General features: G+C 43.1%; 1 protein-coding gene, 1 long non-coding RNA gene, 1 other non-coding gene and 1 pseudogene across 3 annotated transcripts; 2 read left to right on the top strand and 2 right to left on the bottom strand.

Moving 5' to 3' along the window:
• Positions 1–789: 789 nt before the first annotated feature.
• On the top strand, positions 790–2,539 carry LOC136464411 (GDSL esterase/lipase At2g04570-like). The gene is made up of 3 exons (XM_066463361.1): positions 790–1,216; positions 1,311–1,441; positions 1,542–2,539. The coding sequence occupies exons 1-3, from the start codon at positions 928–930 to the stop codon at positions 2,265–2,267; spliced, it is 1,146 nt and encodes a 381-aa protein (XP_066319458.1). The 5' UTR covers positions 790–927; the 3' UTR covers positions 2,268–2,539.
• Positions 2,540–5,993: 3,454 nt separating this feature from the next.
• Positions 5,994–8,968, bottom strand: LOC136464410 (uncharacterized). Its single transcript, XR_010761184.1, has 8 exons — positions 8,915–8,968; positions 8,682–8,786; positions 8,043–8,113; positions 7,157–7,248; positions 6,808–6,901; positions 6,473–6,563; positions 6,310–6,368; positions 5,994–6,119 (listed from the first exon to the last, which is right to left on the bottom strand). It is a non-coding gene; the product is annotated as an uncharacterized lncRNA (long non-coding RNA).
• A 5,283-nt stretch (positions 8,969–14,251) lies between these two features.
• Positions 14,252–20,765, top strand: LOC136464409 (uncharacterized; annotated as a pseudogene).
• Positions 15,695–15,766, bottom strand: TRNAN-GUU (transfer RNA asparagine (anticodon GUU)). The gene has a single exon. It is a non-coding gene; the product is annotated as a tRNA-Asn (tRNA).
• Positions 20,766–21,976: the final 1,211 nt, after the last annotated feature.

Below are 21,976 nucleotides of genomic sequence, written 5' to 3'. Positions count from 1 at the left end.
ACCTGCTATGCTGGGACACCAAAGACGCCCCACCATAGGCGGAGTTATAGAAAAAAAATTATTTTTGCTTGTTAGACAAGATACTCCTAAATTCCGCAGCCCTCCCCCATTGTTTCTGTGGACATCATAAGCTCGACGCCCTGCGCCATCCGACGCGCCAATATCTCGACTGCCCAATCAAAATAAAAAATATCGCCCCACATTCTGACAGACACTCCTTCTCTCACTGACATCTCAGTGGGCCATAGCCCGTCCATCCATAGAAAAAATTGAAGTTTGTGCTATCATCTCGGCTGCGATAGAACTCTATTCAGAGGAGAAGAGCAGTTGGCCCTTGTTTAGTTACCTAAAATCTAAACTTTGGCACTATGTAAAAAGAAGATTTCCCGTCACATTAAACTTGCGGTACATGCATGGAGTACTAAATGTTGACAAAATCAAAAACTAATTGCACAGTTTGGTTGTACTTTACGAGACGAACGTTTTGAGTCTAATTAGTCAACGATTGGACAATTATTACCAAATACAAACGAAAATGCTACAGTGCGCTACAATTCCACAAGTTTCCGGCGGCGCCAATTCGGCCGGCAACTAAACGGGGCCTTGGTGCAAAACAGAAGATCAGATGATGCATGGCTCTGGCTCGCTAGCATTTTTATTCAACGATCGATCGCTTGTTGTCCACGGCATATGCAGGGCCATAACCGTGCATATGCGTGCGCAACGTTGCTTCCTCTGCATAAAAAGCTAGGAGCATGGCCTTCGCCCCAGCAGCAACAGGGAGTTTGCCCCACAGCCATTCCAAGCACATATTCCCGGCCCGGCAGCTCACCAACTACCTTGTACTGCAATTCATCTTATCACGGCACATACAGATATATAGATTCATATAATTAGTACCTAGATGCTCATTTAGCTGCAGGCGCCATGATTGGGGTGAGCATTGTCAGTTATTATAAGTCTCTGATCATGGTGCTACTGGCGCTCCTCGTCTGCGTCAGCCTGGCTGCCTCGCCGGCGACGGCCGCGGCCGGCCGGGCAGAGGAGGTGCACCTGGTGCCCGCGTTGTACGTGTTCGGCGACTCGACCGTGGACGTGGGCAACAACCAGTACCTGCCGGGGAACTCCGCGCTGGAGCTCCCCTACGGCATCGACTTCCCGCACTCTCGGCCCACCGGACGGTTCAGCAACGGCTACAACGTCGCCGACTTCGTCGGTCAGTGAATGCACGTTAATTTCACACGAACTGGCTGCCATTGTTTTCTTTGCAACCATGCATGAAACTGACAGATTTGCAAACAAAAATTCAGCGAAACTGTTGGGTTTCAAGAGGAGCCCGCCGGCTTACCTGTCCCTGACGCCGAGAACGAGCCGTCAGATCTTGAGAGGCCTCCGCGGCGTCAACTACGCGTCCGGAAGGTCCGGCATCCTCGACACCACGGTAAGTAGCAGTACACCAGATTTGGTCGTGAGTCGTTCTTGATCATTCGGTCATTACTCATCTTGATCGTTTGTAACGTACACGTATGTCGACGGACCAGGGGAACACCATCACGTTGACGAAGCAAATCGAGTACTTCGCGGCCACCAAGTCCAAGATGGTGGCGCACAGCGGCGGGCAGGGCTCGTCGTCCGTGGACGAGCTGCTGTCCAAGTCCCTCTTCCTCATCAGCGACGGCGGCAACGACATGTTCGCGTTCCTGCAGCGGAACGGGACGGCGAGCGAGGTGCCGTCCCTGTACGCGGACCTGCTGTCCAACTACACGCGGCACGTGCGGGCGCTCCACGACCTCGGGGCGCGGCGGTTCGGGATCGTGGACGTGCCGCCGCTCGGGTGCGTGCCGTCGGTGCGGGCCACCTCCCCCGACGGCGCGTCCAGGTGCGTCGACGGCGCCAACGCGCTGGCGAGGGGCTTCAACGACGCGTTCAGGGCGGCGCTGGCCAACCTCACGGCCTCGGGCGCGCTGCCGGGGGCGCGCTACTCCGTGGGGAGCTCCTACAGCGTGGTCTCCTACTTCACGGCGCACCCGGGCGCCGCCGGGTTCAGGGAGGTGGCCAGCGCGTGCTGCGGCGGCGGGCGGCTCAACGCGCAGACCGGGTGCACGCCCAACGCCACCTACTGCTCCCACCGCGGCGAGTACCTGTTCTGGGACGGGGTGCACGGCACGCAGGCCACATCCAAGAAGGGCGCCGTGGCTATCTTCTCCGCGCCGCCGCAGATGGGGTTCGCCGCGCCCATCAACTTCAAGCAGCTGGTGTCTTCTTGATGCTCGGAATACAGAGCTTTCAACTGATGACGCAAATCATTACAGCTACCAGCCTAGCACTACCAAAAGAGCTTTTGATTCTTTATTACACAAAAAATCAGTAGAGATTCATCAAACTAATAAACCAGGAAATGTAGAGCCGTAGAGGGAGGGAGCAGCATATACACAGATTGAGTCCAGCGAGGCAAATTTCTCGCCATGTACGCTCGTGAATAAACTGTGGACTCAGTAACTAGCAGGTTGCAATATTTGGGGCGCTGTGCCTGTGCTGACTCGACGACTTCCGTCCGCTGCAATTGCGTTCGTGTCGCGAAGTTGATTTCGAACTACTACTCTTAATCTATCTATCTTCTATCTATCATCGTACCGCCCCGCTCTACTCAGCTCGTCCCTGGTTTTTTATTTGACTCGCTCCTCCAAATCAAAATTGGATTTCAAATCAAATCAAATTGTTCTATGTATATATAAATAAAAATCCTAAAAAATATGCAGAGGTATCTTCGTACCGTCCCGCTCTGCTCAGCCCATCCCTGCCTTTTTTTGACTCGCTCCTCAAATCAGAATCGGATACCAAATCATTCTAAATCCGAATTGGAAAAAAGAAAATATGGAACCAAATCAAATAAAATCGGGGAAAAATATAAGTCAAATACGCAGGGTATCGTGGTACTGCCCCCACCCTGCTCAGCTCGCCCCCAGATTTTTTTGCCTCACTCCTCCAAATCAGAATCGGATATCAAATCAAATCGTTCCAAATCCAATCGGGAAAAAAAACAAAATATCAAACCAAATCAAATGAAATTGAAAAAAATACAAGTCAGCGGCGGTGCTTGGCGCGCGGTGCCGAGGAGGCTGAGGTCACCGCTCGATGCGGACAATGGCCTGTTGCTGCAACTGAACTCGAACTCGATCTCGCGTGGCCTGCACGAGGACTCGTGGACCGCCAGGTTTGGGTCCAACGCCACTGTAAAAATAATAAGAGCAGGTACAATAACAGTCTAATTCGACTGCCATGTCAGCCCTATGCTCGCAAAAAAGGAGAGAGAAAGCTATGCTTGGCGCTGGTTTCGTCGATCAGCTCGTCACGCATGCCAAGACGCTTTCTCTACGCAGAGGTTAAGGCCCCGTTCAGTTGCCAAAAAATTTTGCATAGTAACTGTCACATCAAATCTTACGGCACATGCATGGAGTACTAAATGTAGACGAAAAAAAAACTAATTACACAGTTGGTCGAGAAATCGCGAGACGAAACTTTTGAACCTAATTAGTCCATAATTAGACACTAATTACCAAATACAAACGAAATACTACAGTGAGCCAAAATACAAAATTTTTTGGATCTAAACACACCCTAACTCTTCCCTTCCTATCCTTGTATATTGAATAAAAAACAATATTCAGACTATAGAAAGAGACTAATTGTTATATGTGCAAGACTCTAAACTTGTCCATTGATGACTTGGCTTGGCTTATAGACAAGTTTTATTGAACTTGCTCTGAAACGCGCTCTCGCACATGACCCGATCCGGTCCCAAACCCGAGACCCGTGGGGCGAAAAAAATACACCCCTGACTTAGCAAACAATTGCGCCTCGCCGCTAGCGATGTGAAGCGGAACTATTTTGTATGGTTGGAGAAAGGCGGAGACAACTTTATATTTTCTATATAAATAGATTTATAAACTTCTTAATATGTTTATCTAAACCATAACTCGCGTATGTTGATGTATTTGTACGTTAAATTCATGATCCTCGTGTAACACATGGACATATATCTAGTGAAATATATACGTGCCTTGTCAAAAAAGTTTTCGGTCCATTAAAAAAACTAGATGAATTCCCCGCGCGTTGCCGCGGGATTTAGAGATTAAGGGCGCGTTTGGTTGGCGACCAAAGGATGCCGTGCCGCGCCACACCTTCCGCGCCGCAGTTGTGGCATGTGTTTGCTTCGCTGCCCCAGCTGCGGCATGCCGCAGACTCACCATGGTCGTCTAGTTCATTTTGGATGCCAAATCATGTCGTAGTTGCGGCGGCCGTTTTCTGCGCCGCACCTTCGGCATGCCACAGACTCGGTGCGGCATCTTCTGGACATCGTCCAAACGCGCCCTAAATTACAGTATGAAGGATAAATACTAAAGAGGTACATTATTCTGTCAAACTCTTCCTAGACATACGAAGCCCAAAGTCTGCCTACAAACACATGCGTGAAAAAATTTCATAAAACCGAGTTTGACACAGCTGTTATAAAAGTGGAGAAGGCAAATCAATGCATGGTGCTGGTGGAGCATTTTGGTTGGCCTTAAAGGGAAGTGGGAGCGGTGATAGTATTGTTAATGGGAAAATATTATTTTTGGTGAAAGCTGAATTGATTAATGATGGAGAGTTGCATCTCGTCAATTTTGCATGAAAAATTTTGTAATGTTGTTATGACTGTAGAACATTTAAATATCAATTTGAAAACAAAGAACGAATGAAAAAAATGAGAAAATGATTGACTGAATTGCCTTGTCTTGTGCACGACAGGCTGTGGCCTGCTCAATGTCTATCTACTAGTGGAATGCGCGCGCCCTTGCGCGCGTCGGGTAAGTGTATGTGCTGTAAATAGGAAACATGTCTTGGCAATGTTTACAACTGTCTTATCTTCTCTCCATACAACCTCAAAGACAACATGAATCGTCCGATCGATATTTCACAATTCATTAAGGGCCAACTACAGCTTCATAACAAAGCAAAGTAAATGTGGTCACTATGTGAACCTAAGGTAACAAATGCAGGTGTGTCAACTAATTTCAAAGTTACACATTCATGTACAATTATCATGTGCTAGATTCATGATCCAAAGAGTCCTTAGAGTTTAATCCCATACAAATCCAGACCAACGAAACGGGCTGTAGATGTTGGCGTTTGGTTGTTTTTATGCATTGTTAACTGTAAGGAGCACATATTCTGGTACGAAACAAAAGCAGAGAATGGGGGTTCAGAGGACCAAATGAAATGGAATGCTGAAGGGACAGGCATACGCCTTCTGTTTGTGTGCAAGAGAAACATACCTATTGAAGTGGCACAGATGAAGGGACGTGCATATTAATAACCAGAAGTTACAAATTCAGCAAGCAACACTATGACTATAGGTGGAAAGTGCAACGTAGATGAGGAAAATAGAAAGAAAAGTAGGAGTTTAGCCCACCAGTCTGAACAACAGCAACCTGCGATTTGTAGGAGCAACAAAAGTGTCTGTTGGATCTTTGAAACAAATGAGAAGCACCCCAGATGTAGGGAATATAGACCTAACAAAAAACAGACACGCATATGAGCCGACACTGCAGTGCCAAAAAAAAAAGAAACAGAAACTGCTTAACAACAATGTATATTAGCAAAACCTTTCATAAGTAGGAATGCATCACATGAATTGGCAAATGCCTAGAACAACCTTTCATAAGCAAAGAGGCTTTCAGCGTAATTTTAGTGATACACAGCACACCCACACCATCAGCATATAATGAGCACGTGTTTAGATTGCAAACAGCGGAATGTGTTTAGATAGCAAACAGTGGAATGTGTTTAGAGGGAAAATAAATTGATTAAAAAAACATTAGAGCATTTTAGAGGTCTCGGTAATTTGGCCAGCATCATTTGTTGATGACCTTGGAGCTTGAAGGCATGATCAGAAATGGGTTACTCTCATAAATCGCATAATCTAAGTAACAGGTCATGCCTACTACGGTAGTACCTCACAAGCGAATGAACATCTTGATACCCTCTTTGCCTACGCCTATCGATAATGCCCTTGAAAAGCAGTAGCCTATTGGGGCTTCACCCGTATAATCTGATACTAATCTTCGTTCTGTATCTGTCTGGATAGATGAATGGACAACATTAAGATCGTTTCCCCATGATGAACTCATCAAGGTTTCGAAGATCGGTGGAAGAACACAGGCATTTCATTTACAACCATCAATTTTCTGAAGCTTTCTGATTATTTGCAGGAATCCTCATCAATGCGAGGTACAATTAAATAAACAATTATCTCGAATAAAACCTCACCAGGATGTCGAATAAGCAGGCACATGTACGCTGAACTCAAAGGGTATTGTTGAACTAACCTGCACAAACCTCAGATTTAGAAACACTATAAGCAGTACCATATATGTGCAGGTTGGTTGAAATTGGAATCATAAAAAGAGGTTAGGTTCATGTTGATCCCCACCTATTCGAGCACAGCATTCAGTACCACTCCGTAGGCTTTCTCTGTTTCCATTAGTATGATATCCTTGTTTTTATCTTCAAAAGAGCTTTGCCTGAAACCAGGTATCCATAAAACAAAGGTAACGATTCATATAGCGGGATACAGATGCATTTGTTGGGAAAGATTTCATGTAATAGAATTACTAAGAACAAATCGCCTTCACACTATATATATGCGCAGCTGTTGGCATGGACTATTGCGAGGCTATAGAAAAACTAACAACACCCGAAAGTAAGATCTTAGATGAAACTACTGTTGAGAAGAACTATGACACACTAAGTAAATAAATGGCTCACCTTCATGACCATAACCCTCTCTGTACGAAATAAGCCTAGGCAGTAGTGTGAATTGCATGTACACTTGATCCCTAGGGACCAGGACGTATAACAACTGAATTGAAACAAAGTGTGAGATTAGTAGGCACAATAGGCTCTAATTAGATCAGATCTGAATACAAACGGATTAGGCTCGGTTCTGGGTGCTCGGCTTGGCATAGCAGGAAGGGAAGCGAAAGGGTGGGCGTACCTGGTGGAGCAAACACAGGCCAATGCCAATCAGCAACACAATAGAAGAAAGAAGAGGAGGGTTCTAGGGAGGGGCTTGGGGAATGAGAATACATTTTTACGGGTGCAATAGAAGCATGACCTTTGGAAGCAGTTGGAGCTTGGCCGATGCAGCAACCAATGAAAGGAAAACATTTTATGTTCCCTGTTTAGTTTCCAATCCTTGAATAGATTCTGTATTGTTTCCAACAGTCACCAACAACAGTTTTCTAGCAGCAGTTCCATTTATGACTATTATCTAAACCGAACTATAAACTATTGAGTCCACTATCATCATCATTAGTTGGATTTTAAACTAATAACTTCTATCAATATCTATAATTACTATAGGCAAAGCTATATATGCAGGATGATCTGCTTGATTTTCTATTAGCACCAAGCCCATGATTGATGGTTGAAACTTAACAGAGTTTATCAAACTTGGTGGCCCTTTCAGTCCACCTAGCTAACTAAGGTTCCTGAGGTAGTTATCTATCTACATGCACACATATTCTATACAACATGTTGTAGGAGTGTCAAATATTCGTAAACAAACTAATCCATGAGTTCTAGGATCTATCAAAGTCAAAGGCAATGGATTCTGATGCCCCAATTATCTAATAACCAAACAACTCAACTGAAATACATGGAGTACGTAAATTTAGAGCAACAACTAATGTTGCTGATGAATCGATCATCAGCTGACTTCCCCTTATCTAGCATATTTTCTTAGAAACTATGCCCACAAAACATGTGCAGGTCGCCTATAGTTTGCAAACATTATGTGAAGCAAAACGAAACACAGAGATAAGTTAGAAAATAAGTTCAGCTAGGGAACTCATACTCATTTATGTTGTACATCATTTTGGGATAGGGAGCAGAAATAGGAAGTTGAAATCATGACGTATGGAAGCAAACGAAAGACCTCCTATTTGGAGAACCAAAGACACATGTACTGAAGTAAATTAAAAACAATAAAGAAAATTAACCTTTAGGCAGCAGGGTAGCAGCTGACATCTGTGATCAGCTAAACAAACCTTGAGCGGTATAGAGGAGGAAGCTAGAAAATAAAATCAGGAGCTCATTAGACCTGTATTTATGAAAACTCTAAACATTTCAACTGTACTACTGAATTTGAAGCACATGTGCTGTAGTAGCCGACGATTTTTTTGGAAATGTTGTCGCTTGCAACAGAACATTGATTCAATTATCATGTAATAAAAACGCTATGCATGGCAACTGAAAAACCAAGTAGATGTTGGTTCTGTCCTGCATGGAATGGCTAGCATGTGTGATGTAATAAACTGGAATGATTGTAAGGTAATATAATGCATGATAAAAGAGAAAGGCCTTACAACTGTTTGACTTTATAGGACAAATAGAACAACGATGCATAGTGGGTCCCTTAATGGCAGCATGGTTCATTCTAGATGGTCAAAATCCTATAGCTCACATTGACGCAAATTTGCAGGAAAGCAGTGAGCTATAAATAAACAATAGTGGTATTGTTGTACAACTATTTATACAGTGTATATGTCGAGATAAGTCATAAGTGGGTCGGCAGCGGCAAGGAGCATGTACTGCACGATAGTTAAATAAGCATATTTGGACCAGCTCAAACTTGATACCATCTTCAATTAGAGGAACTGGAAACTGCGAAATCCAATAAGATATCCAAAACAATTTGGAATTTGATTCTGAATATCTTCACGCCATCTGAACACATATTACACCTTATTTGAACACAGAAAACAAAGGAAAGGACATATATATGAGTACATAAGTAGGCAGCATTTCGATCTATTATTATGAAATAATCTAAACTAACATCTAAGGAAGGCAGAGGAAGAGGATAACATACCAAAACGATGAACTGAACCCTAGGTGTCCTGCCGAGGATTGAGTAGGTGTCCCCCCTGGATGATTAAGGGAGCCCAACCTACAAAATAGAGCCATATTAGAATTGGCGTTGGAAAATATGATGACACAACAAATATCTTTTGATTTCATTTTGTGCATTTTTTGAGGTACACGATAGAGCGAAGGACTAACTGGATACATTTTGTCACTTTTTAATTGTACAGTATACGGAAATTGTCCAATTAGTCAATTTAGTTGCATCATCTTAGACAGCAAGCAGTTGCATAGAACTTAGAATTTACGAATGTATCGTGAAATAGGTAGAACTGATAAAGGAGATGGTGCGAAAATACCAATAATCAAGAAACATGAACAATCTTCCTCTGAAATCATCAAATTCTCGAATGAAAACCGGCATGAACAAATTTTGTCATGGAGAGGCCTACGTTGGCAGCTGCCACCTGAGAAAAGGTAACCACATATTACCTGAGAACCTGAAGACAAAAGGAAGGTGAACTAAGACCATTAGGAATTGATAAGCTAAACTTTGGGTGGCAAGCATGCAGCTTATCAAGCTCTCTAGAGTATTAGCACATATATTTAAAGTTAACTTCAGAGGCAAATATGTGGACTGCTATATCTGGAATGACCATAGACATGAATAGTGTGGCATGGCATATACAAAACTTAGGATCTCAGTAACAGTAACAACATGCAATTAGTATGATTCCCGTATACAAAGACCAAATTTGATAGCGCAAGATTATTGACATCTCAGTGTTATAATATGGCTGGTTCAAAAAACAAAAACACATACACTAGCACTGAGATATGCAGAAAAGAGATTGAGACTGAATTTTCTAGACTCAGTATCTGCTCCATGCACCGAAAAGAAACATTCCTTATTATAAATGAGGCATCTGGCAAGTTGGCAACCTGTGAAGCAACCGTTTTATGGTTTATCCTAACACAGTTCTGTTTTTAATCTGCACTATTTTCATCCAGCATCATATTTTAAAGAGAGGAGGGTAAGGCGGAAGCGACTAAAAAAATAAAGGTAGCAGAAATTTTGACAGGGTCCATCATGTAGAAAATTGTTTTGAACTCTCAAATATCCATTTCAGCATTCAGAAAATTAAGCAAAGAAAGAAATAGGCGTTGACCATGTAATGTCCACCTAGCTGCATCGTCTGCGTCTTGGAGTCGGCAAAGCACTCCTTATTCCCCATAGAGTAATCTGAATAATGACAACAACCTTATGTAACCAAAAAAAGGATTTCTTAGCTTGTTGGCAGAAGACCGAAACTCATTTTAAAATACGGGAAAGGATCGTTAACTGAAAAAAACAGAGATCCCTACTTTAACAGCACACTAAAGTAACATGTGTGCACATTCGAGAAAGCACACATAGCAACATGTGTGCAAGTGTTGGACAAATATTTGTGGCAACTTGGCAAGGGGTTACAATATAACGACTGAGGAGAGAACGGATTCAGTAACTGAAGTGGTAATGAGTTCCAAGTTATTTGAAGCTGCAATTGAGAGGAAACAGAAGTAAATAAAATGTGGGTATAGAACTAAAGCCGTAACTGTGTGTGGTTAGCTACATCTAAAAAAGTGTGGGACTGAGCACTAATTGAGAGAACAAATAGCCTAGTTATGCAACTGTAAAATTTAGCTCTGGATCATGTACCATGCACCCCTAAATTCCTTGATGCATGTTTGCCAACGGCCTCTTATGCTCGGAAACTCCAACCTTGTAACAAAATAACCAAAGGGACATTCTTAAACCATCGCTGGAACATATTTTTCATGGCAACAGAAGTAACCTGTGACCACAGATATTTAGAATAAGCTAGCAACTCACACTCATATAATCATATTCATGGTAAGAGAACTCTTAAGACCATAAAGCAATAGAATGTATCTTCATTAGTTGATATTGATCTAATATTAGGAAACTGTAACCATCCATTCATATTCTAGCTAGTTAATGCATTTTCATAACAAAACCAAAACCATCTATAAGCACAACTGTGACAGAGACACACGGTGTACTACAGAAAAAGACAAATATGATATGAAACAATAGATCCTGTTAAGGCAAATATGAATATTCCTGGTAAGGCCAAAATACAAATCAAAGGTCAAAGGAGAGAATGCAGAGCTGTCTAACCTTCATTAGTTATGAAGTTAAACAGCTCTGTTTAACTATGTACACATGGTCGGTAACAGCTAGGAGAAAACATGAAGTAAGCCCAAAAGAAAGTTTAATTCTATGTCGGCACTAATCTTTTTTGGTAGCCATAAAAAAGATATATAATGCTAACACTAATATGTGTTGCCTTTAAAACTGACATCAAGACCCTGAATCTTTTTGCTAGCCATAAAAAAGATATATAATGGTGACACTAATATATCTTACCTTTGAAACTGACATCAAAACTAATAGCACGAGCAAAGCAAAGATGGTACACCTTAGTGTCTTGACATTTGTGTCTAATAGTTCCATGTAGACATGTCATCAAAAATCATGAGGACACTCTGTAGGACATCATACCTACAGAGAAGGGGTCACATGGTCACGGTATTAGCAAGTTATCAGTGGGACATCCATATATAAAGACAAACCGATACTCTGTAAAAAACAACTGATATGTACTAATTAAGTTATTAAGTGGCGACAGATTAGGGGGAACTAAAACTTACTCAGCAAGACTACCTGAGGTGTAATGAGTTATGAAGCGAGCAGTTATATTTACCTATGGTACACATGATGGGTAACAGGTAGGGAAAAACGTGGACCATGCCTAAAAAGAAATTTAATTCGATGTTGGCCTTGAATCTTTTTGCCAGGCGTAACAAAGGTATATAATGGTAATACTAACATGTTTCGCCCATGAAACCAACGTGTAATTTTTTTCTCAATACATCCCTGTCAATGAACTTGCAAAAACCAATCAGCATACACGGCCACCACAATCCACAATGCACTGTGGTGTCTTTGGACATAATCAAGATAGGGATAAAAAAGAATAAATGGATAAAGTAGCAATTATCAATGTGACAATTTCTAGAGGAGGAAGGGGGAGCCGGCATCATCACTAAGGCACCTAGGCACATTAGTTGGCACACACCCAAAAAAATAGACAGCACATCCCCATTAGATCGTTGGAAACCAAAATCAATAGCGAAAACAAAGATTGAATCAATACAAAAGGAAAAGATCCTCGACATATAGAATCCAAAATCAGAAGTAAGCACGCATGACCTAGCACAGTTTCGTCGAAGACGCCGACATGTGACAGCGATTGTTCAACAGATCAAGAGAGAGGGAGAGAGAGAGAGGAAGAGAAAGGCACCTAGGGTTTCATGGAGCACAGGAGAAAGCACGGCACTGTGGGGCGACATCGAGGAGGATGGGGGAGAGGTAGAAGTGCCGCGGGGCCCCACCCGCGCCGGCGCACCGCCCGCAGGGGCGCCGTGGCCTGGCACCCGCCGCCGGCTCTCGCGCCCTCCGCCGCATCAGGAGGGAAGGGGAGAGAGAGAGAGAGAGAGAGAGAGAGAGAGAGAGAGGAAGGGGAGGGCGAGATGGAGGTGAGAGGTAGGCGAGGGAGAGCGGCGGCGGAGGAGGAGGAGGGCGCCCGACGCTGCCGCACCCCGGTCGCGCCCGTCGCCGTGTTCGCGTCGGGATGGAGAGGGAGAGAACGATGGAGAGAGAGAGAGAGAGAGAGAGAGAGAGAGAGAGAGAGAGAGAGAGAGAGAGAGAGAGAGGAGGAGGGAAGACTCTAGAAGAAGTTGAAGCCGTAGTATATATTCGGTTGTCCGGATTCGGACGAGAAACGGGAGAAGCGGAGTATAAGGGGAAGAAGCCAACCAGAATCAAGAGAATCGGTCGTTTGCGAGAATCTGCTTCAAACGATCTGGACCATCGAACCGAAGATCCGATGGCCAGGAACATTTAGAGCGACGTGGACAGAGGTTCTGTCGGGAAACCACCTCGGGCTTGTATAGGTAAATTCTTTCGGTAACCTTCTTTTCCTTTTGTGAGGAGGGGAAAAAAAGAAAACGAAAAGAGGATACTGGGCCACAACTCACTGCACGAATGTGCACCTCTTGGGCTTCGGCCTTCTTACGACCGTGAGTGCCTTTGGACGCCACACAGATATCATACTAAGGCCCCGTTTGACTTTTTTTTTTCTTCCGCTCCACGAACAGTTCTATCGGTGGAGCTGAAGCGATTTTGGTAAACCATTTGGTAAAATAACTTCCCTGTGAGAGTATGTTTTTAGGGGCTTGGAGGAGGAGCCGGAAGAAGCCATTTTTTTTTTGTTCCATCCCACCCTAAATCACTGTGAGAGCATATTTTCAGAGACTTCACAAGTGAAGCTATTTTACTTTACCCTATTTAATAGAAAACAGCTTCAAACAACTCCCAAACCGATGAAAAAGGCCCTAACAAACGGGGCCTCAAGATCATCCATTCTCCGATATCTACTCGATCAGACGAATAGCCGTCCGATACTCCTGCATCTGGCGATAGGGGTCTCCTGCATCCGGCTGGTGGGGAGGCGGGGATGGCTCGTGCCTGGCGGGCGGCCGACGGCGTGCATCCGGCTGCAGCAGGCTCCTGGATCCGGCCGGAGGGGAGGGGGCTCCAGTCGCCTGGTGGCAGCGGCCGACCAGCATAGCGCCATCGTCGTCAAACGAAAGCGAGGCGGCTGCACCGATGTAGGACCCATTGTCAGCAGTAGGACGCGGGCGCTGTGCTCGTCGTAAACTGCATCTGTGCCCAGGTTTATGGCAGCTCATAGGAAGGCGAAGTGAATCAAGCTGTTCAGTTCGTGTACCAAAAACTAATATATGGTTGTGGGCCTCTCTGAATGACGTGGTTTTAGTGAGATTTTGTTTTATAAGAGTATATAAGATAAGAGTATATAAGATGCGGCCCAACAGAGGATATCTTCTGTCCTCTAACTAAAAAAATCTTTCGGCTCGGCCCAGAAAACCCAGTGCGCAGCGTCTACTATAACTACACGTAAACGTCACATGACGTACTAGGCCTGGTTCACTTTGCAAATTTTTTGAACCCGATAAATAGTACCACTTTCATCTTATTTGGCAAATATTGTTTAATCGTGGACCAACTAGGCTTAAAAGATTCATCTCGTGATTTCCAACTAAACTGTATAATTAGTTATTTTTTTATCTACATTTAATACTCCATGCACGCGGCTAAAAATTGATGTGACGAAGAAAGAGTGAAAAAACTTGGATGGCATCTAAACAAGGCCCTAGATTACTTCAGGTTCGTTCTTTCGTGGGCGGGGGGGAAAGCCCAGCTGCGAAACTCTGGCCGCGAACTTTCCGGCATCTTCGTGCCGGCCTCGAGCTACCCACGTTCCACGCACGGTCTCGAAGCCCAGCACCACGAGCCGCCCTTCTCCGGCGGCGTTGCGGAGCCGGTGAGCCCAGGATGGCCATGCTGCTCCGCCGCCGACTCCCGCTGCTCCGCCTCCTCCGGCTGCTGCACGCTGAATCGGCGGCTTCGACCTCCTCGTTCTCCACACCTCCCCCGTCTCTCCAGAAGCCTCACGCCACCGCCGTGGGGCCAGGATCACGCCGCCTGCGGTTCCCCAATGCCACGCCCGTAGAGTCGGTGCGAGGGGCTTCGAAATCGTCCTCCGCTGCCGCCTATCTCGCTATCGGCGCGGCCGCCGCGCTCGCGTCGTTGCCGGTGGCCTACGCAGACAGCAATGAGCAGGTTTTGTTCATTGGCTTCTCTATTGCTCGATTTTTTTTTGCAATTCTGGGAGTGAGATTTGCATGATTTGAGCTTGGTTTGTGTTTGCAGGGTGCGGTCGACACAGCAGCGAGTGCTGATCCCGCGGAGGGGGAGGATTTGGCCCGCAAAGAGAGGAAGAGGATATTGGAGCTTGTCCAGAGCCGAGGGATGCAGCGCGGGTCATACCCGCAGTTTGATGTTGCAGTGAAGGGCCAAAAGGTTGTTCTTTCCCCCAAAATTTTCTGGCAATATATGTTTATTAGCATTTAAAAAATCGTCCAAATTTTCCTCCTGTTTTCGTGAAATTAAGTATACTGTACACATTATATGGTAGAAAGAACAAAGAAGAATTGTAGGAGGATTGGGCATGATTATGCGGCAAATGTAGAAACATGTGTGCTTATTTGAGTTCAGTGTGAGTATCAGTACACGAATACTGTGAAGTAGGAAGCTTTCAAAATTATGCATGGTTATTATTAGAGCACAGCATGGCTGTTCTCTAGAAATGACATGCAATCTGACTATCAGTAGTTCAGTACCATAGCAAGTTAGAAGCATAGCTTATCTTTTCTGCTATCACTATCAATAGCAGCCATGTTTAATCGTCACTTGATGATAGCGACTATATTTCTTTGATTTGGTTTGTTTTTGACCAGGTGGTTGTTAAATTCAACATGCCATCTACTTGCAATGTGTCACACCTTATTGTTGATCTTGTAACGCACATCGGACTTGAGGCAGAACAACTTGGTGGTTGCTCAGAGGTTCTAGTGCGTGCTTGGGACAGGTTAGGAAAGAAAGTCTCTTTCATCAGAAATGTATTATGCAATTACCTTTTGCCATTCATGGCAAGCACAAATCACAAACAGAATTTCAGCTTCAATCTTCATGCATCGTCCTGTGGATTTATATGCTCTATGTATACTGGTTTTCAGCTTCTGATAATCCACATCTCTAGGCCTTCTGTTTATTCTTACATTAAAGAATGAATCAAATCTCCCCAAGTAGGATTCGGACCTACTACCAGTCAGTTAACAGCCGACCACTCTACCACTGAGCTATTGAGGAACAAGGGGAGATTCGACCTCCTAGAGTTCAACTCCCGCTCTCAACCCGTGAATAATATGAGTCCGAAGCTTCTTTCGTAACTCCCGGAATTTCTTCGTAGTGGCTCCGTTCCATGCCTCATTTCATAGGGAAGCCCAAAGTGGCTCTATTTCATTCTATTTCACTTCCTAGCACTTCCTATCATTTAATATCCATCCCTTTGGTCTTATTGAGAAGGGCGGGCCTGGTGCAAGCGGTAGAGTCTTACCGCCTGTGACCGGAAGGTCCCGGGTTCAAGTCGCGGTCTCCTCGCATTGCACAGGCGAGGGTAAGGCTTGCCACTGACACCCTTCCCCAGACCCCGCACAAAGCGGGAGCTCTCTGCACTGGGTACGCCCGCCCCTTTGGTCTTATTGACATAAGAGATGTCATTTATAGTGCACATTGTTAATTGGGTGACTGAAGAGGATTCTATTAAATGATGTGATTCATTTTTGTTGATGAATTCTCCCATCCATACAAATCCCTAATCCCTGCATTTTTCTCTTTCCTATCCCCCTTGATAATGTTTGCTCATGATAGTAGAATAGCAAATCATTGCCAGTTGTTCTGAGAATTGCATTATAAGCTTCTTTAATAGAATATTTTCCCCGCAAATGGCCTTTGCGATTTCGGTCCATTGCATAGATATAGGGTTTCCCAAGTCTTATAGGTGTATATGGTATACCAATATATTTTATTTACTCAAGTGCTTCTTTTCCAGTCCAGCTGCACGTCAAATCACACTGAACCCTCCCAAGAAGACTAGCACCGGGGATGACAATGAAGATGGTCTCTGTGTTCTGATATTTGAGCCACTCATCGGATCAGATTATTCTGTTAGTTATTTTCGACCCTTCTTTGACGACTTTTGAAAGAAGTTTATTCTGTTATTTCTCTTTATATCATGATCCTTTTTTTCAGGAAATTGAATTCATCAAGCGTGGGAGTTTCAGTTTGAAAGAACTTGAGGCTTTGATCAGTGCTTTAAAAATAGCCGGTGAAAAAAAATGTTAAGGGGTCATCAGGGAAAAACACACCAAGAAAAGGAAATGGTCAGAGATCTAAGCATGTACCCTCTTTGGAGAAAATTGTATCTGATTTAGAGGCTATGGGTGTTAGAGTCTATGGATTTGATGAAACATCAAGTGTTCCAATGGATGGCACTGTAATCTGGGAGAACCTTGCAGGATATGAACCTCAGAAAAGGTATGTGCCACCAGTTTGCTATTCCTTTCCTTTTTTTTTACCAGCTTCTTAATCTACCATGAATTAGGATAACTGACAAATTTCCAATAACTCAAAACAGTAAAGTTCAAATATTATCCAACGAAATATGTATATACATCTGTGTCTAATCAGAAGGAACATTTTATTTACAGATATTCTTTTTTTGCTGACTTTTAGAGATGAACCCCCAAATTCATTGTTGTTATATTTTGGCTTCCTGTCATGGATTCCTATTAGCCTTATTACTTACTAGACAAATGATTTTGTGTACTCCATTCTGAAATCGTTGTCTTTAAGCTTGAAAAGTGTTTCTTCTCCTAATATAGGGAAATAGAAGATACCATACTCTTAGCTTTACAGAGTCCTGAAGTGTATGATGACATTGCTCGTGGTACGCGCTGCAAATTTGAGACAAATAGACCTCGAGCTGTTCTTTTTGAGGGCCCACCTGGTGAGTTGCCTGAATCGCACCTTGATTAATGCCTAAAAGCAGGTTCTGGCGGTTATCTTGTTTACTGTGCTGAGAGCTGCAGTAGAAGATAGCTTCATTGAGTTTATTTCTCAATAAATAAAGCTTACATGTTTTGTTGATAACCCACTGAATATTTATACGAAGAAACCACAAGAGCACCTTGCAAGCAAGACCTGATGCTGGAAAACCCACACGTTCCTTTTTATGCACCACTAGCCTGATTGCTTGCACTCTCAGGTTGCTGTGTTCACACACTTACCATCTATCGCTCATTATTTTAGGGACAGGCAAGACATCTTCAGCTCGAGTTATTGCCAAACAAGCAGTAAGTATTATAGTTTTTGTATTGTCCCAAAGTAATGTTTGGATAGGCATTTCTTGAATATGATGAATATTTTATTCTGTTAACCTTTGTTTTCTTTTCTGCAAATTTATAGCTGATGCCAATTATCTTTTTAGTAGAATTAATTTGTTATTTGCTCATTTCTTATATTAGGGAGTTCCACTACTATATGTGCCACTTGAGGTTATTATGTCAAAATATTATGGTGAAAGCGAGCGTCTATTGGGATCTGTTTTTTCACTTGCAAATGATCTTCCTGAAGGAGGTATTATATTCCTAGATGAGGTATATATCGTAATCTTTGTAGCATACACACTCAAGCCATTGCAAAATGTATTGAACATCGTGTGTGTATGTGTGCGTGCGTGCGTGCGCACTGTTATAGGTGGATTCTTTTGCTATCGCTCGAGACAGCGAAATGCATGAAGCTACACGAAGAATCTTGTCAGTAATTCTGCGACAGGTAGGGTCCTTGTTTATTTTCCTTGTAGGGGAAAATAACCTTTGCTTATTACTACCTCCTGATTTGCACATTGTGTAGTCATTGGTCAAGAAGAAATCAAAAATAAAATTAGTTCTCTTGGTGAAGAATAATCCAATAAAGTCACAGCGCTTGTTAGTTGCCTTCCCTCCGGAAGTCATTTTGTCCATTTTAGGGGGCACCTTTTCCATCTATGGCACATCAGCATCCATTAAAGTGTCTCTGTATAACGTTCCACTGGACAGAAATATCACTGTTCTTTGCTAATGTGTTGCATACGGCTATCCTCATTCACCGGTGAATGTGGAGACCGGAATATTTCATATTCCTTAATCTAAAAAAAATGCTGCGTGTTAAATTTGATACCCCGCAGTTTCCTAACATACAACTGAACATGGTCTGCAATGATGGTTACTGCTGTCGGCATACGTGCACTTGGTCTCTTAACATAATGCTTACTGTTGTTAGTTCCATACAGAACATCTTTCTATGATACTAAATATGTATGCTTTGTAGATCGATGGATTTGAGCAGGATAGACGGGTGGTAGTCATTGCTGCAACAAATAGAAAGGAGGACCTTGATCCTGCTCTCATCAGGTGCAGTTTTCTATTGGTGTGCCCTTTCTTTCCTTGCAAGCAGTCCCAAATAGTTTTGGCATGGTCAGCTGATTATTGTTCTCTTGTTGTTTATTTTTTTCCTGTTTGCATATTTCCTAAGAGGCATAGATCTCAACGTTTAAGCTGCTAGTGAACCAATAGTTCAACATTGAACTAAGCCGCCTAACCTTGTGGCATTTCTAAAATTTGAGTTCTGACCAATTCGTTCATATCTCCCGTACATATTATTCTTGTAAAAAGGTACCTCTAACTTATTTCTTTTTCTGGTGCACCATTGCAGCCGTTTTGATGCAATCATCTGCTTTCGCTTACCGGATCAGCAAACTCGTGTGGAAATAGCTGCACAGTATGCCAAGCACTTGACTAGATCAGAATTGGTTCAATTTTCATCGGCCACTCAAGAGTAAGAACTACAATTTGAACACAAGATTTAACATGTTTATGTTGCATTTGCAAGCCTATATACCATAAAATTGAATGGACACATAAAAGTCTTGATGGTTGATTACAGTTTTACAGATTCGTCTCTACCCATATTCTTGGTTAGCTGGTGAGGATGCATATATACAGTGTGGCGCCATATCTGGTGCAACCTGTGATTAGAGTTAGAGATGTCCAGAAAACCAGTACTAGTTTCCAGCTACTTCTGGCTTGTGTTCAGCCAGTATGGAATTCCAAGCCTAATCTCTTGAATTCAACCTTCACATCTGGTAGTTAGTCAATTTCTAAATTAACAGTACATCTGGTTATGAAGTTTTCCCAGTCTTGTTTAACTGGTGAAATTATGTGTTACGAAAGATCTAATTAAGCGACAGTCAAAAGAAAATGGGGATTTGTTGACAACTTGGATGTCAAATTCAGATGTTTGTATAATTTTCGATAGATCAGTGCAATAGTTATGTCTTGTTTCATTATTATTTTTTACCTTTTATGTTCTTAGCCATTTAACGATTTAACCATGGGAACTATATTATGGACGACTACTCAAAATAATGTTATGGAGTAGAGAATATCTTATGCATATGATTTGATGTTCTGACCATCCTGTAATTCCGAGTAACAGTACTATCAACTTGATTTATGGGAAATTGGGAATCGATGCACTTTTCTGAATTCAGTCGGCTACTCCACTGTTCAATAATCATTTGAGACAACTGGTCTGTATGCAGTATGCAGTTGTTGAGTTGTGACTAGTTCTGAACATTGACTGCAGGATGTCAGGAAGAGATATCAGGGATGTGTGCCAACAAGCTGAAAGACACTGGGCGTCAAAGGTTTGGAAATTGGTCTGCAAAAGTTCCTTTTCTTTTGATGCTTTCTATGATTAGCGTTTCACCTTGTCATTTTGTATTTTTTTATTATAGTTAATAAGGGGGCAGGTTCCAAAAGATGGGAAGGGAGAACCGAGTCTTCCTCCAATTGACGAATACCTTTCCTGTGCTGAACAGAGACGGAAGTCCTTGCCTGATAGAACAACGAGACGGACATCCAGGTCCCCTGCCCTTAAGTTAGCATGAGGAATCTACTTACCAGCTTACCTTTACATGCTCATATAGCACATAAAGTACTACCGAATGTAGTTCAAATGGAAATGTGTGTAGGCTTTGCTAAACAGTTTTTTTTATGCGACCTATGCTAATACTTAGGAAATGTGACATCTATGATCTATCCAAATTTTGACGGCAGCACACCTGAAATTTTGGAGAGGAAAGCTTAAGTGACAGATAAATGGCTTTCTTGTATTGTTTTTCTAAACTAATGTACAGAGATTATCAACGCACAAGTGAATATTATGTTTAAGTGCCAATACCATCTCTTAACATGAACATTTGGTAGATTTTGACAGACAGTAGTTTTGACAGACAGAGTGCTTTTTCTGGTCATTTTTTGCAGTCATTGCTCATATATCTTTATTTATAGTTTTATACATATTAGATTGGACATAAAGATGATAGGTGTGGACTTGTCTCGAAAGTCATTCCTGGTGATCTTCTTAATTTGGAGACCTGTGAGTTGCAAAAGGTCTCCTGAAAAAAAAAGGCCCCGTTCGTGTGTCCTTAAACCCGGCTTGATCCGTTTCTTTTTTCATCCGAAACAGTGTTTTTCTCTCACAAATTCCTCTAGATTCATCCAGATTCCTCCAAACGAACGGGGCCAGAATAGGAAAACTCCAGCGTGTTCTTTTTATGATAAATCTATCATTATTTCTTGTGGCATCAAATTTCTTTATTGAGTACTACCAGTGGTTATACAGCCTGTTCGCTGGTTGGTTTTTAGGCTGATAAGCCCGGCTAGTGCTGATTTGTTGTGAGAGAGAAACACTATTGGCTGGCTGATAAACTCTGGCTGAAACCAACCAGCGAACAGGCAGATAGTTTCAAATGTTGACTATTCTGGATCTAATGATTATGAAAACAAGCTCTTTTTTTATAGAATAGGATAATGAAAAACTAGTCCCGGTTTCATGCTCTTAAGAAGAGGCACCATCAGTCTACGATTACTCCAAACGACTAGCACATGTAACAAAACTAATCCACCCTTCGTGAAGGTAAAAACTACGGAGTACACAATAAAAGAGTTCCGTGAGCTCTGGCCATAGCTCTCAAATCATTGCGAGTTTTAGGGCAGGGACGTTTCTTGCTCTTGTGTGTGTATGAAAGAAGACAAACAAAATATATTCCGTGGATTTGATGATCAGAAAGCAATTGCCTACCGGTCAGCGACTTAACACCACATTAGGTGACCGACCGACATGCAACCGGAATGATCCTGCATTTCCTCGTTTTTACCCGACCCAACCGTGTAATATCCTCCTATTTTGCAAGTACTATTATTACTGCTTCCCCCGGCAGCTGGTACTCGGTAGCATAGCAGTATGTTTGGAAATCACAAGGCGACACCGGCTGCCCGGCCGGAACAGACGAAGACGACGGCGACGCTCTGCTACCGTGCGACGTGCTATAAGCAGCGACGGCGACAGCTCTGTCCGCAGGAACTAGCATGATCGGCGGCGCTAGCATGACAAATACTAATGATACTTTGCGTC

This window comes from Miscanthus floridulus, chromosome 7 (genome assembly GCF_019320115.1).
Source record: "Miscanthus floridulus cultivar M001 chromosome 7, ASM1932011v1, whole genome shotgun sequence".
Lineage (NCBI taxonomy): Eukaryota > Viridiplantae > Streptophyta > Magnoliopsida > Poales > Poaceae > Miscanthus > Miscanthus floridulus.
This window is presented reverse-complemented; position numbering and strand designations above follow the sequence as displayed.

Bases quoted from the DNA above. Each gene is read 5' to 3' on its own strand.
- LOC136464411 (XM_066463361.1), top strand. From the start codon at position 928: ATGATTGGGGTGAGCATTGTCAGTTATTATAAGTCTCTGATCATGGTG. The intron at 1,217-1,310 runs GTCAGTGAATGC...ACAAAAATTCAG, and splicing joins CAACGTCGCCGACTTCGTCG to CGAAACTGTTGGGTTTCAAG. The intron at 1,442-1,541 runs GTAAGTAGCAGT...TCGACGGACCAG, and splicing joins CCGGCATCCTCGACACCACG to GGGAACACCATCACGTTGAC.